At 42.8% G+C, this 13995-nt stretch overlaps 1 protein-coding gene across 1 annotated transcript; it reads right to left on the minus strand.

Moving 5' to 3' along the window:
- Positions 1-673: 673 nt before the first annotated feature.
- Positions 674-13659, minus strand: usp36 (ubiquitin specific peptidase 36). Its single transcript, XM_030790192.1, has 21 exons — positions 13584-13659; positions 9620-9881; positions 9106-9327; positions 8742-8852; positions 7854-7956; positions 7652-7719; positions 7408-7478; positions 7194-7276; positions 6968-7079; positions 6720-6860; positions 6502-6602; positions 6264-6402; positions 5723-6073; positions 5078-5296; positions 4470-4603; positions 3435-4154; positions 3095-3312; positions 2679-2864; positions 2234-2349; positions 1912-2047; positions 674-1628 (listed from the first exon to the last, which is right to left on the minus strand). The coding sequence occupies exons 2-20, from the start codon at positions 9870-9872 to the stop codon at positions 1916-1918; spliced, it is 3480 nt and encodes a 1159-aa protein (XP_030646052.1). The 5' UTR covers positions 9873-9881; positions 13584-13659; the 3' UTR covers positions 674-1628; positions 1912-1915.
- Positions 13660-13995: the final 336 nt, after the last annotated feature.

Raw genomic sequence — 13995 nt, forward strand, 5'->3', positions numbered from 1 at the left:
CACACACACACACACACACACACACACACACACACACAGTACATGCCTTTCATTGCACCACAAATTATATGAATTAAAATATCACAGGGGCAACAAAGTGTCTTATCTGGGAGGGATGTGGTGGGATTTATTTTATATTAAGGCCTGTGATCCATGATCTGGCTTCTAACACAATGAATACATTTGGCCATGGGCTAAAGTGCATTCTGAATGAAGAGTTCCCATTCAAAGTACAAGCATGCCCAAAACTAACTTAAATCCTTGTCTAGGCAAGGGATACCAAAAGATGTACTTGCCTAAGTGATGTAATGAATTGCACTGTTCACTGTTCTAAAGTGGACATACCTAATTTGCCCAAACCTGACAGAGGTGAAAGGCTTAACGTTGGCAAATGAGGGGCACATGAGTGGTTGCGTAAGCTGCTCTTTAAGAGAATGGAGCCCTGCATAGGTGGTACAGTATATCGATTTCTGATTGTTGATGTGTCAGCACTTCTCACAGTCAACATCCCTTCTTCCAATATACATATTCTTTTTTTTGTTTTCTCCAGCACTAGGTCAACAGGCAGAGAGGAGACTGATATGTGAAACGGGCCTTTATGTCTGCTGGCCCTCAGAACAGCGATGTATATGTGTATATATATGTATATATATATATATAAAAAAAAGGCATGTAAATTAACAAAGAACAATGAAATAATTTCAAAGGTCGTCTCTTTGAAATGAAATGAGTGAATTTTAGTCCGGTATTGAGACTACAGTTATAAGAAGAGATGACATCCTCGAGAGAGTTACATTTTCACAGAGTGGATATGATACTGCAGCTTTGTATCAGGGATGTTGCTTTCATTCATTTTCAGGCTGGACTTGGCCAAGGTTTCAAATAAAACTCATTTGGGTTTTCCAAGGCCTACACAGGCTTCCTATTGTCCACACTAAAGAAAACACATACAGTAATTCAGATAAAATGTATGTCTCCCTACAAAGGATTTACCAGTTTAGCAGGGATTTGGGGGTGGGGGAGGAATACGAATCCTTTAAAAGCTGTTTTAAGTCATTCATGGAAAGTGACTTTTTTTTTCTGTTTTCACATCTCCAAAATGAACTGTGTGCTAGATTCAGCTTGCAAACATGGAAGACACACCCCTGACAGTTTACATGAAGAACATGTCATCATAGCCCAAAAGAGCACCTGGGCCTTGGGAGTGGTTGGTGGTTTGACCAGAGTCAAACCCACATAAGATCAAATAACATACACATTTCAAATCGAGGACTTAACCATCAAACTGGATGGCCGTCTGCCATCCTGACATCTTGCTTTGGTGAAATTCTTATAACATGTAGAGAGATTAAGAGAGACTCAGGAACAGTTTTGTTCACACGGAAGGCTTTGTTTTGTTTTGTTTTGTTGTTGTTTTCGATTTACGGTCAAAATTTTAAACTGAGCCATGACATTTTGATCCTGCCTACAGTAAACGTTCAGCAGCATTCGAGGAAGCCCTTTGGAGTCCATGAAAAGCCAGGTCGGGAGGTCCTGGCATCTTCTGATCCAATACGGCTACTGGCCTGGTAAGGGCATCTCTGCCCACGCACAGACAGTATCCACATCACAGAGCCTTTCAGATCAGTCTACAGTAAAACAGAAAAAAAACAAAAAAAAACACACGTACATCAGGAATGATCAAGTCAGAAACACGCTCAGTCCTCTGCTCTTTGGTCTCTTCTCATGACAGGCAATGGACTTCCTGGCCGTCTGTTTAATCTGAGGTTCAATGGAACTGCTACATCACTGGTCAGCAGCTGTCACTGAGCATAAGTCTGGAGCATTCAAAAGGGTCATTGATGGAGATGGGGGTTGTGTAGATAATATCCCAGCTGCCCCCCCCCCCCCCCCCCCCCCCCCCCAACTCACCTTCTCAGCGGCGGAAGCCTAAACTATTCCTCCTTCCCCCTGGTGTGACTGACCACATGTTCCTGCGGTCCTGAATCTTCTGGAAGACGTTGCCACTTCTTCGCTTCTCCTTTTTATACTTTTTCATTTTCTTGATCTGTTAATACATTCAAACACAAGGAGGTGCTATAGTTCAGTCCTGGGGGAGAAGGTTTTCAAAATAAAATTGCAAAATAGTTCAAGAGATGCTAAAGATTAAAATACTTATTACCGACTGCACCTTTGACTCAAAACTTGACAGAAAAAAGATTTGTGCTATGTCAGGGTGTCAAATAGCTGTTACCTTTCCACTGTCAAACTCTTCGTCCCATTCATCTATCACTGTGTCGGTTTTGGCATAGCGGGCATCTTCCATGGCATCTTTACTGATGGAAGAGAGCTCTCCTTCCCAGCTAAGGACTGTTTACAAACAGCAAGTCACTCAACACTTCAACTTGGCACATGAACTTAAGCAATGGTCAGTTGTTTGGAAGAAATCAAACCAGCGTTTTACAATCGTTTCTTGCAGGTCCCTATATTATAAAGATTTTTTTGCTTTAACTTCATGGTGACACAGTGGGATCGACTCGTTCACTTAACTGTCCAAGGTTTTGTTTAATTGAATCGGGAGCATCAACATACGGGGCCGATAGTTCTAGCAAGAACAAATTAAGAAAGCACTGACCTGAACAATTAACTAAGTCAGATTAAAACCCTTATAAAGACGGAGTGAGCTCAACTGGGATTACCCTCTGTTCCGTAAGCTTTATCTAAAGAGTTCTTCAGGAGCTCTTCCACCACAGAGTTGCTCCTCTTGCCATCCCAGGCCATGGGGGCAGGGCAAGGCCCTTTCCCAGACACGTCATCTGCTCCTGAGGGGTTCTCAGTACGCTTGTAGCCATCCTTAACCTGACTGTCCCAGACAGTCACAGCAGCTGTATGGGACAAGTAAAAGGCACTGAGAGGGGTAGGTAGACTTGTGTAGCACATTAGTGAGACACCCAATCTACACCATACAGAAATGACTTTTTTTTTTTTATGCGTCAAAAGGAATTTCAGCATAGGACAAGAAAGCAATGTTAAAGTGTCGGCTGTAGTAATTTATACTAAGAAGTTTCTCGTAAAAACCTTTGTAACTGGAAGCATGAAAAGGAAGGGGCCGTACCATTGCTTGGTTTGCCCATCTTCTCGGTCTTCTCGTTGCTCTTCTGAGAAACCGACTCACATTCGTGACTCGCCAGATGGTCAACAGGATGTCCTGTCTCCTCTATCTGTTTGGCCTCTTGATCCTTCAGCTCCTTCTTCATTTTCTTCTGTTTTTTCTTACACACTGCTGACTTATTCACCTTGCTTTCTGTGGTAACTGCATCCTTAACCGCAGAACTGTGGTGGACAAATGAAGAGGAAATGAAACTCTAAAACGGGAAGGTCAAAAGTATTGCAGAGATGCAGTGACTTTCGCATGTCATGAAGCAAATCAGTTACATCTACGACAGGACACTGACCTTACTGTTACAAAGGATGTAGCTGTGTTGTCCAACATCTCCCTGAGTTTCTTCTTCTTCTTCTTCTTCTTTTTCTTCTTTGAGATGGTGTCTGTCTTCTCCTGGCCCAGAGGGGGTGCTAACTGGTTTTGCAAAAGCACAGGCAGGGCCTGAGGCTGAACTTGAGGTTTCTGCTCTGAGGACAAATCTGCTTTCTGCTTGGGCTCTTCTATGGATGCTTTAGCAACAGGCCTGATGCTCCAAGTCTCTCCAAGACACCAGTCTTCGTCTTGGGCCTGGGCCTCGAGATGGGACGGCACGCACTCCCTTCGGTTCCCCGGAGGTTTTACGTCTTCTTCTCTTTTCCTTTTTTTCTTTCTCCTCCTTTTTTCACTGATCGAATCTTCTTGTTTTGCCAGAGCGTCTGATAAGGTGACAGTTGGCTGTTCTCCTTCTAATTCTGAGTGATGTCGCTTGAGTTTCTTCTTTTTCTTCTTCTTTAGGGAGGGACTGAGAGATTCTTTAGTGAGTCTTGTGTCTGGGGCCAGGATATTCTGGTTCCGGATTGGTCCGTTGGTGCCAAAAGGGTTAGACTGGAAACCATTCATCTGCGGGGACATGGTGAGTATGGGACTCTTCAGGGTAGAGGGGGACTCTTTTGCGGGGCTGTCGTTTTTAAAGCTTTGTTGATCGTGAGTCACAGGAGGAGACTGCAGCTTGGGTGAATGGAATGGTACAACCCTGCACGGAAACCATACAAACATGTCAACATTAGAAATAAAAGGCATACAGGTTCATTCGCACAAATAACAGAAGCATTACTCCAACTTAACTGATTGTGTTCCCTCGCAGAACCAACATGCATAATTCTAATGATCTAATAATAGTAAACTCACCAAAGCCCTGATAATCAAGTCTATTGCTGTTGGTCAGAGAAAATGGGTCATCAAATGAGGCCCAAGGACAGAGATGAGAAACCTTTCTACAAAACACTATTTAAAGAACAAATGCCCTCAAGGTTTGGTGGTTTCTGAGTGTTGTGTTGGCAGTCAGTACCTGTAGCGCTGGTCCGATGAGGCAGAGGTGAGAAGGTGAAGTTGAGCTGAATGTGTGGGGTCATTTGACAGATGGTGGGATGGGTTGGGCGGAGCCTCAGTGCTGGTGCTGCTCAGACTCCGGCTGTGATTGGCCTGCAGTTATTGACATAAATAAAAACTTGGTGGTCTAAAAAAAAACATTGCCATGAACATGACAGAGGAGGGATCCAAACCAAGAGAAAAATCAAGACAAAAAGAACGAATGGGGGGAAAAAAGGGTATGGCAGAGAAGAATTAGAAATGGTTAGAAAAAAAAGAATTCAAACCCAAAAAACGACAAAGAAATTCTAAAAGACAGCAAGTGCTTATTTGAGTAGCTGTACAGAGACAGGAGTAAAGAGACGTCATTTGACATGCTAGCATCAATTATATGGAGAATTACTACAGTAGTAATCGTCAGCAAAGGCCTAAAACCCATTTGCAGGGATACATAACCAACTTCACAGTACAGACAGGGTGAGGAGGACAGGCAGCAGGCAAAAGACAACACAGACACACACAGCTCCATGACTAAACACAACATCCAGAAGGGTAATGAGAATGCCATTAAATGAAGTCTAGGTTCACCTTCTTGGCAGACAAAGCTAGCCTCTTGGCAGGTGGAGGGGACATAGTGCTGGTGGCTTCTGATGTGATGTTGGTGAGGGCTTGGGGCTTCAGTTTTGCCTTTTGCTCCTCTGCACCCAACCGCGCCGCACTCTTTGCAGGAGATCCTGTCCCATTCACGCCATTTTTGGGGGCTGTGGTCAGGTCCCCGACAGGCGCGCTCCGAGTGCCGATTGAGTCCTAAAAATGGCGCCAGAGAAAACAAATGAATCTTGAGATCTATAAATGTAACACAGCTCAACTTTGTATTATTATTATCATCATAAAAAACAAAAAAAAAAACAAGTTAAAGCCATTTCATTACATTTTCATAACATTTCAGTTACTGTTTCCCATTTTCTTGTTCTAACCACGCAACAACACACAAAGTTCAGCTCAGTCAGTCAATCATTAAGTTAGTCACCAGAGAGATCAGGCAATCGGGTTCTGGCCTAGAACTAAAATAAGCAGCCATGTGGATATCTACAACTAGAATAGGAAACCGCTGGTCTATGCATGCCGCTCTCGACGTTTGTGCGTGAAGACATAGACAGTGCCTTACTGGGCACAGCAGGACCATGTAGCCTGAGCAGGAGTAGATGACAGAGTACAGACTAGCAACGCTACCTTAGACTCTGAGGTGTCGGCTGATGAAGAGTCGGATAGGGACTTGAGTGAGGTAGATGGTGCCAGTCCACGGTTCTCCGTTCCATTCCTCCTTTCAGTCTCTGGTTTGGCCAGGCCGTTGGAGGGTGCCGGGGTGCTACTGCGAGCCTGCAGCTGAGGAGAGGGCTTCTTCAGTTTTTTGAAGGGCTCTTCAATCAGCGTGGGGCCACCGGACAGCTTGGACAAAGCGTGAGCTGAAGACACGCCATTGGACATTTTGGGAGATGGGACACTGGTGCCATTCCTTGGCACTGCCACTCCCATGCCCCCATCCATGGACTGGATCTTTCTCAGTTGGGAGGGGTCCAACTTCTGAGAAGAACAAAGAAACAACAGTTATTTAAGATGAGAAGACACATACCTTGTTAGGGATCACACTGAAAATCACAGCATATATTCTGTACATTAACATTATTTATGTTTACAACAAATTTATTATGTGAACTTTATTATAAGGACTCTGGAATGGATATCCCTCTGGTATGTTACTCAGCATATTCACCTTGGTAACCTGGGGCGAGGAGAGGGGTCCATTCAGAGTGGTCTTCTTAAGTTGTTCTGAAGCCAAATTGTTCTTCGCAGGGTGTACAAAACCCTGCTTTGATACTGGCCCATCCACATTCTTCTTGGTTTCGGGAATCCTGTAAGACAAAAGAAACAAAAAAGTTTGAGTTGAGTTGTTTTGTAAAAGGTTACAACCTAAAATACAGTCCCACAGCATAAGACGTGACAATCATTACCTCAGGTAGAAGAGCACATATGCCTGTTGATTGAGGACGACCTTGATGTTACTGGAATGTACCATGGAGTCATTCATCTGGTACCATTGCCCATTACTGGCCTGAAGGGAGAGAGGAAGAATCATTGTCTTCTCCAGATTCCTCCAACATTCTCCACGAGGTAAATCACACACATAGCAGATAACATCCATCGCCTCAGGTTAAACTCAGATACTCACCTTAACATAGCAGTAGTAGTGCCCAGCATGGCAACTGTACCCAGAATGCACCAAAACAGCATAGAGGCCATACATCACAGGGTCTCCTGTGCTCTGGGACATGTAGGGGCGAATGTTCAGGAATTCCGGATAACCAACATCCTAGGTGAAAGAAAGGAGAAACTAAACATGAATGACGGACGAATTCGCAGACGACAGTACATAAAACAGAGCATTGCAAACACACTGTGGAAGGTTAAAATCCAAACCTTGGTAATTTTTCCCCCGCTGAAATTGGCGAACCTTTTGAGGGACAGGGTCAGAACATTGGATGTTCGATGAACCGTGAATCGTTTTGTCGCTGGAACTTTTTTCTTACACCTAAAGATTGAGAGGTTGGGCATTAGTCCAACATTTTGAATGCTGCGAAATGAGTTTACAATTCAATATAAATACCAATACTGAGTTAAGAAATAAATAACGCATGAAACTCACTTGGCACACATATAAGCGTTCTCGCCGCTCAATACATCGGGTTTGACAAATAGTTCCAAAGCACGGACGATGTTGGCCGCTTGCTAACAGGGACAGACAGAGAGCTATTCAGACACATTCTCCTTTCTAAGCGATGAAAAAAACAAAAAACAAAACAAAAAAAAAACCATTTCTCTTAAACATCACAGCACAGATTGTACACCTGCTAACTCACCCGAATCTCAACAGCTATGTCCAGGTAAGGGTCATAAGTGTCCGACACACTCTTACAAATGGAACACTTCACTGGGGAGAAGAGAAGAAAAAAAACAAAAACAAAAAAACTCAATGCAAATCAAGATAGAACTTGTTCTCTTGTTAAAACAGTTTTCTAGGCATCTAGACTAGTTGTAAAAATTTAAGTGCTGTGTACGCTGAAAATTATTTTGCTGATTCAAATGAAACATAGATTTATCTACCTCGTGACCTTAGGTAGCCGCCAAAAATCTGATGAACCAATGTTGTGGCCTGTGTCTGCCTGTCCAATCTGGAGAGAGAGAGAGAGAAAAAGAGGGGAAAGTGGAATTGCTGCCATTCCTTTCATTACAACAACAGAACAGGCAACTATTTTAATCTGCCCTCATTCAAAATCAAAACGCCTAATGAAAATTCAAGGCTTACTTGGGGTAGCCATTAAGACAGGCTTTCTGCATTGCGTCAATAGTGTACCGCAAGAATTCATGGGCATCCTCCTGGCTCCCAAATCGAAAATGTCGAGCAATCTCTGAAAGACAGGAAAAATCAATACATTATGCTACTCTATTAGAATTTTATCCATATAGTAAAATGGCTTTACATTGAAAAACTGCAAATGAATCCATGGGAGGTTAATCAAAAAGTAACACATATAAACCTACTCTGAAGCTGTGTTGTTTATCAGTGTAAATGAGGATTAGACATTAAACACAGGGTAAGGCCCAAATGACTGAAAACGTGGCAGAAATGACATGAAAGACAAGAATCTAAAGGGCAAAGAAATTAACACAGAGTGTGTAAATTCTTTGTAGCTATGAAGTACATGTTTTCTGTCTGCGAACTGATAACAGCTGTGATTTTCTGTTAATGATACTAGTCCCAGGATGCACTCACAAGGTGAGAGAGAGTGCATAGAAGCCAGGGAAGGAAAAGGGGGGGGGGGGGGGTGAGGGAAGGGTATATACTGCAGTGAGAGTCAGACAAAAGAGTGGAAGTGGGAAGGAAAGAGAGATTAGGGAAGGGGAGGGGTACAGTGGCATTCTCTCCTGAGATGATAACACAGCGCCACTGTATGATGCGAATTCTCTGTGACGTCACTGCTTATGACCAAACAGTTAAGCAACTGCTACAGAGAGTCCACAATGACTCACTACATTATTAGCTACCCACAGAACTTCCATCACAAACTTTCCATTCCATATTGCCCAATCTATTTGCTCTTCTGACCCTGTTCGAGGGTTTACCCTACCTAACAACCTCCAACACAAAAACACATACACAAGATCACTAAGAATAACGTGAAAGTGTCCTTACTCTTCAGGTCTCTGATGAAAGATACAGGCTTGATGGCATTGCCTGTGTTGGCAAAGGCTTGGATGATGTGGTTTTGCATAATACAGATCATGCAAAATCCTGATTGGTGGCCTGGAAGAAACACACAAGACTAGGTTAGAGGTCCAATATGACCTTTTTTTTTAATCCCAATCCGACACCTAATGTCTATTCCAATCATTTTAGTAGTGACAACCCAAAACATCTCTATACACCGTGAATAAATAACTCAAACAGCTAATGGTGTTTCTAAAACCATTCCTTACATTTATCCTAAACACAGTTACTACTAAAAGTAACTATTAACCCATCATTAACACTGATGATTGACATGCAGCAGACTCACAGGCGCGGCTATGCTCCTTGGAGAGAAGGTAATTGGCTAAAGGAGGGGTGTAGGTGAGACACTGCACAGTGGAGTTGAGGAAGCAGGTGTTTCCCAGGTTGTGGAGGCCGGCTCCCACCCTATAAACCCGCTCCCACCGCATAGAGAGCCTGTTCCCTGGGAAAAGTATCTTCTGTGGAGCAGGAATACCATCACTCTGGCCCCCAGTTATGCTCTCAGAAACTACAGAAATGAATAAGGATACAGTGATTGTTAAGCGCAAAACATACACAAATTCACTATAAATACACATTTCTAATTTGTACTATTTCAACACAAACACTACACAAGACTCCAGCCCTGAATATAGTTTGGTCCCATGAAATTTATATGCATTGTAATCCATCTTTAACAACATGAATCCACAGAAATGACAACTTTGCACCTAGTTGGAATATCTCATGTTGGATTCAGTAAAAACACATACTGTCACACAAAACTATTACAATGCTGAAGTTCCAGAACCACAACAGACCTTGTCTTTTGATCTGGGCCGGTTCTGGGTTCTTCTGTGCCGAAGCACCGTCATTCTTCGGGTTCAGAATAACATACTTGGTCTTGAGTGTTTCGAGTTGGTAGCAGAAGCCTTTGCTGGCTGGCTCAAACTCAATCTTCTGTAACAGAACTTTCTTAGCGGAGGAGGCCAGGAGTTTATTAAGGTCGCCTTCGTCGGCAGAATCCTTCCGTCCTGGCTTTAGGGCCTCTTTGAGCTTGTCCACGATTGGCATTGCGCATCACTGCAAATAAACACAAAACAACCGGACTTGCTTAATTGTTTAATGGATTCTATGCCATGGGATAAAGTAGCTCATTGTTGAGGGAGTTACGGAGTATCGCCCTTGATGAAAACATCCATGTCTAACTGCAGTACGAATAAGACTTCTACCTTGTTTCAATATTTGGAGATTTTTAACGCAGAACAAATTGTTTAGAATAAAGCTACAACAAGTGGTTTACATTGTCAGTAGCTTGGTGATTGGTGTAAAGTTCAATATGGCGTCACAAAGCATTGTCTATTCCTGACACTGTGCCATCTTTAGTAACGCTGACATCACGACTTGGCCTGATGTAAGCATAGTGCAGAGAGGCTGAATGCGATGGAAGAGTCAGGTAAGATCTTGGCAGCGGTCCCTAAAATTACATAACAGCTACAAGGTAGCTAACCTGTGAGACGGTACAAAGCCTGTGTGCATGTGTGTGTCCCCAGGAGGAAGTCAAAGCATGCAGTGTCAGCTCCCATTCTGTCAGGCTTATGTAGTTGGAAAATACAGCCAGCTGTGTCTCTCACAGCGTGTGGCTGCTGTTGTGTGTGATCAAAGAGTGCAACCTATTCACCTAAGGTTATTTAGGGAGAGTGATTAGCGTAGACCTGCGGGCAAGATCTGAGAGCCTGAAATTTGGTCCTGTACGTGTCTTATGGATGTTCATACTGATGCTCATGCACTGAGACATATTCATGTTACATAAGCCCATCTATCATTTATGGGTCCGTTACAGATATAACATCTGTGAATCTATGAGGAAAGGCTTCCGTTACTGGCGTCTCCAAGGTCGCACAGAGTATATACCCTAAGCATTATTGATCATTTCTATGAGTATCACAGTATAAAGACGGGTTGTTTTGGCTATCCCTAGCTTTTGATGGCTTTGAGGACTGACATTATCTTACTGAGTTTGTCCCCTCAGAAATGAGTTCATTTTAAACTCTAACTCAATCTCTGGTGAACAGGTTTGTTTTCCACCCATCAGCAAGAATCCACATTAGTTTACAAAGTCTCCCCAACATCACAGTTATGTGTTTTTTCCACTATTTCCCATGGCTTTATGATCCCTCTATAACATAATTTTCCATTAAAAATGAAAAACGAGTAACGCTTTCTCTAAAGCTCATTATCATCAGAACAATATAAAGACGTTGATGTTGTAGAGTGCAGCTTGTGTGTGTGTGTGGGTTTTTTTTGGGGGGGGGGCGGGGCGTTTCTCCTTGGATAGTAAAATTTTCCAAGTTTTCACAACCACTGTCTGCTGTCTGAGGGAGAAGCCTCATCAAACATGGCATTTCCTATGTTGGGAAATATGCCGGCAGACAGTAGATATTTTCTCTACGAGACGTAATGACTAAAGCAGCATGTTAAAATCAATTCATTTGCCTGCTTTGATGTCAGTAATGTTCTTGCGTCAGTGGAACTATAATTTAAAAACAATTAGCTACAATCCCTTGAGAAAGAACTGTTTTTTGTCGGCAGCGACTGGGACGTTCTTAACTCAACAGAAACATTTTCATTGGTCAACCATCACTGCATCTTTCACAAATGCAGGGTTTGTCTATATAGGCTACAAGAGAGTGAAAAAAAAAAGAAAAGGCATGCTCTCTCTCCACACAGCCCATAGTGTGGGGTATAACAGGCTTACTCATCAGCACTGGTGCTGACGTACAGCAGAGAGGAGTACTGAGGCTGCACATGCATCAGAACCACAAGGGCAGGCTAACCTTCATGTGCTGTTACTGATACAATTAATAGTGACACAGCCCTCCTATCTACGGCACAGCTGAGCACAATGATGCTAATGCTTCCACAGACTGAGACACGCACAGCGTGTTTTATTACTCTCACTTCAACACCCACCCCCCCACCCATAATTTTTGGACTGATATATAGGCTAAATTGTCCATTCACCAGAATACTGGTAGTGTCTACCATCGGTTTGTTTTCCCCCTTGGCACAGCGTATGTTACTCTAGTAAAATGTGAATTAGTCTACAATATACAGTTATGACTTAGCTGACATTAACAGCCAATGAGCATTGCCGAAATTGCATTTTTCTCTCAACGATACGCCTATGTCTCCGAGAATACTGTACAGCTTATTAGTGGCTTTATTTTGTCGTGTCAGTTCGTGTCAATATACATTACAACATTAGACCCCTTTCTTTGTGAGGATAACGCTGAACCCTGTATTGTTGTGGTGGTGGTAGGAGGGACAGGGTGAATGAGAGAAGTGATAAGAATGTAAAAGTACGTGATCTTAACACACGACCTCGTCCACTTTCACAGCATGATCAAGAAAAACGACGCTATCTGCAGCACATGGTATTGAGCGTTCTTACACTGGGCAATAAAGAGACGTGGGGACATACCTACGCTTCTTTAGACACAGAGTAATTTCCCAGCAATGCTGAAATCGAGAAAAATCTGGCTGTTTTTTAGAGACTGTGGTGCTTTTGAATTTTCTATAGCTGTACTGGACACGTGCCAATTTCTCAGGCCGTGTAATTAGCTCGCTACAACTGACGTACCCAGATTACTCTGTAGCTACAGCAAAATTTGCTCGAGCTCAACCAACTTAACGTTCCGAGTATTTTCCCCCTCACAATAAACAGTAGAATTCATTAGCTAAAACAATCAAAATGAATCTATAAAATGCAGTGTAAAGAACTTGGCATAGAATTTAGACTATGAGGACCTGAGATGGGCGCCTACAATATTTTAAACTATCAGTTAAGCAGCATAACAGTTCACTGTGTCTGCCAAGGGGCTAACACAGAAACAACAAAATGGAGTAAACTTCCTTTAATTATTGCTCTTACATATCCATGTCATTATATGTGTTCAGTTCTCTCAATCACATAACTGGGTAAAAAATCTTGTATGAGGTTAATTTTGCAAACGACACATTAAGTTTCCAATTTGCAGTGTATACGTACAAGGTAACAGGGTTAAGGTAACTTCAGCTCTTATTTCGGGTAACATGAGGTAACATTGTTGCACTGACACGTTGATGCGAGTCAACTTTTACTCATCTCCTTCAAACAGCTGCGTTGTACCCAACACCAACAGTTGCATTAGCAAATCACGTATGTATACTGAGTACTAGCAAACAGATTACATGGGCAAAAGTTAGTGAATTGTGCAAACACCCTATCACCAAACAAATGAAGTTTAAACCACAGCCTGTGCGAAAGATCGGTGACTGGTGAGCTAATGACAGCTGATTCGCACATGCTACAACGTGGTATGCAGCTCAGCTAGCGAGAATAGCTAACCAATGTATCCTCATGATGGGTTGAACTAGCGGCCAAACATGGTAAGCGATAAGGTAACCTACGTTTAAACTGGAGACGATACACGACACAAACATGAACATCATCTGAATGATTACGCATCACATACGAAGCTAATGGTGGCAGCTGCAACGTAACTTTTACTGTTATTAAGAAATATGGTGACTGGTAATGACTAGATTGTTGTGGTAAGCAAAAGCCAGCTAACCAATGCTAAGTAGCTTAGCAGTTTGACGAACGTGGCGAACGCGCTGCGTTTCACATTGCTGCAATGTGAATAACACCTCTCGCGTCAACTGGTTTAAGGAAAACAGAAACAACAACAGTGATCCAAGCCATTGCCCGATTTACTTACGACAGTAATAAAGGGTACTTACCTTTCTTTTTTCATCTACAATGATACTGTGGTTTCGTTCTAAATACCGCCGCTATGCTACAAAGCCTTCATTTTGTTCCATTCTTTTCCCCATGCTGCATTAAGAGAGGGAGGGGTCGAGGATGAGCGACAGTGCCTTGAAGCCAATCAGCTATTTACCTTGCTGCAGACGCCAGCGTTCATTCATGCTCCACATGTCCAATCAGATGATGAAAGCAGGTCGCCGTGTAAGTTCTAATGGGAATCCATTTTAAGGTGTTGTTTACTTTTTGCCATGGGTGGCTGCTGAAAGGTTAGTAGATAGTGTGTTAAGCTGTGCTTAACTGCTTTTGGTCTGCTCGAACGAAGTCTGAAACACTTACTAATATGCAGTCGCCATATCACATAAAATAGAGGACACTTGAGGGTGCAGA

The sequence above is a fragment of the Chanos chanos genome, chromosome 13, assembly GCF_902362185.1.
Source record: "Chanos chanos chromosome 13, fChaCha1.1, whole genome shotgun sequence".
Classification (NCBI taxonomy): domain Eukaryota; kingdom Metazoa; phylum Chordata; class Actinopteri; order Gonorynchiformes; family Chanidae; genus Chanos; species Chanos chanos.

Excerpts from the sequence above, each read along its gene's own strand:
- usp36 (XM_030790192.1), bottom strand. The coding sequence starts at position 9,872 with ATGCCAATCGTGGACAAGCTCAAAGAGGCCCTAAAGCCAGGACGGAAG. Across the intron at positions 6,861-6,967 it reads GCGGGGGAAAAATTACCAAG|GATGTTGGTTATCCGGAATT; the intron begins GTTTGGATTTTA and ends TCTTTCACCTAG. Across the intron at positions 2,865-3,094 it reads GATGGGCAAACCAAGCAATG|CTGCTGTGACTGTCTGGGAC; the intron begins GTACGGCCCCTT and ends TGTCCCATACAG.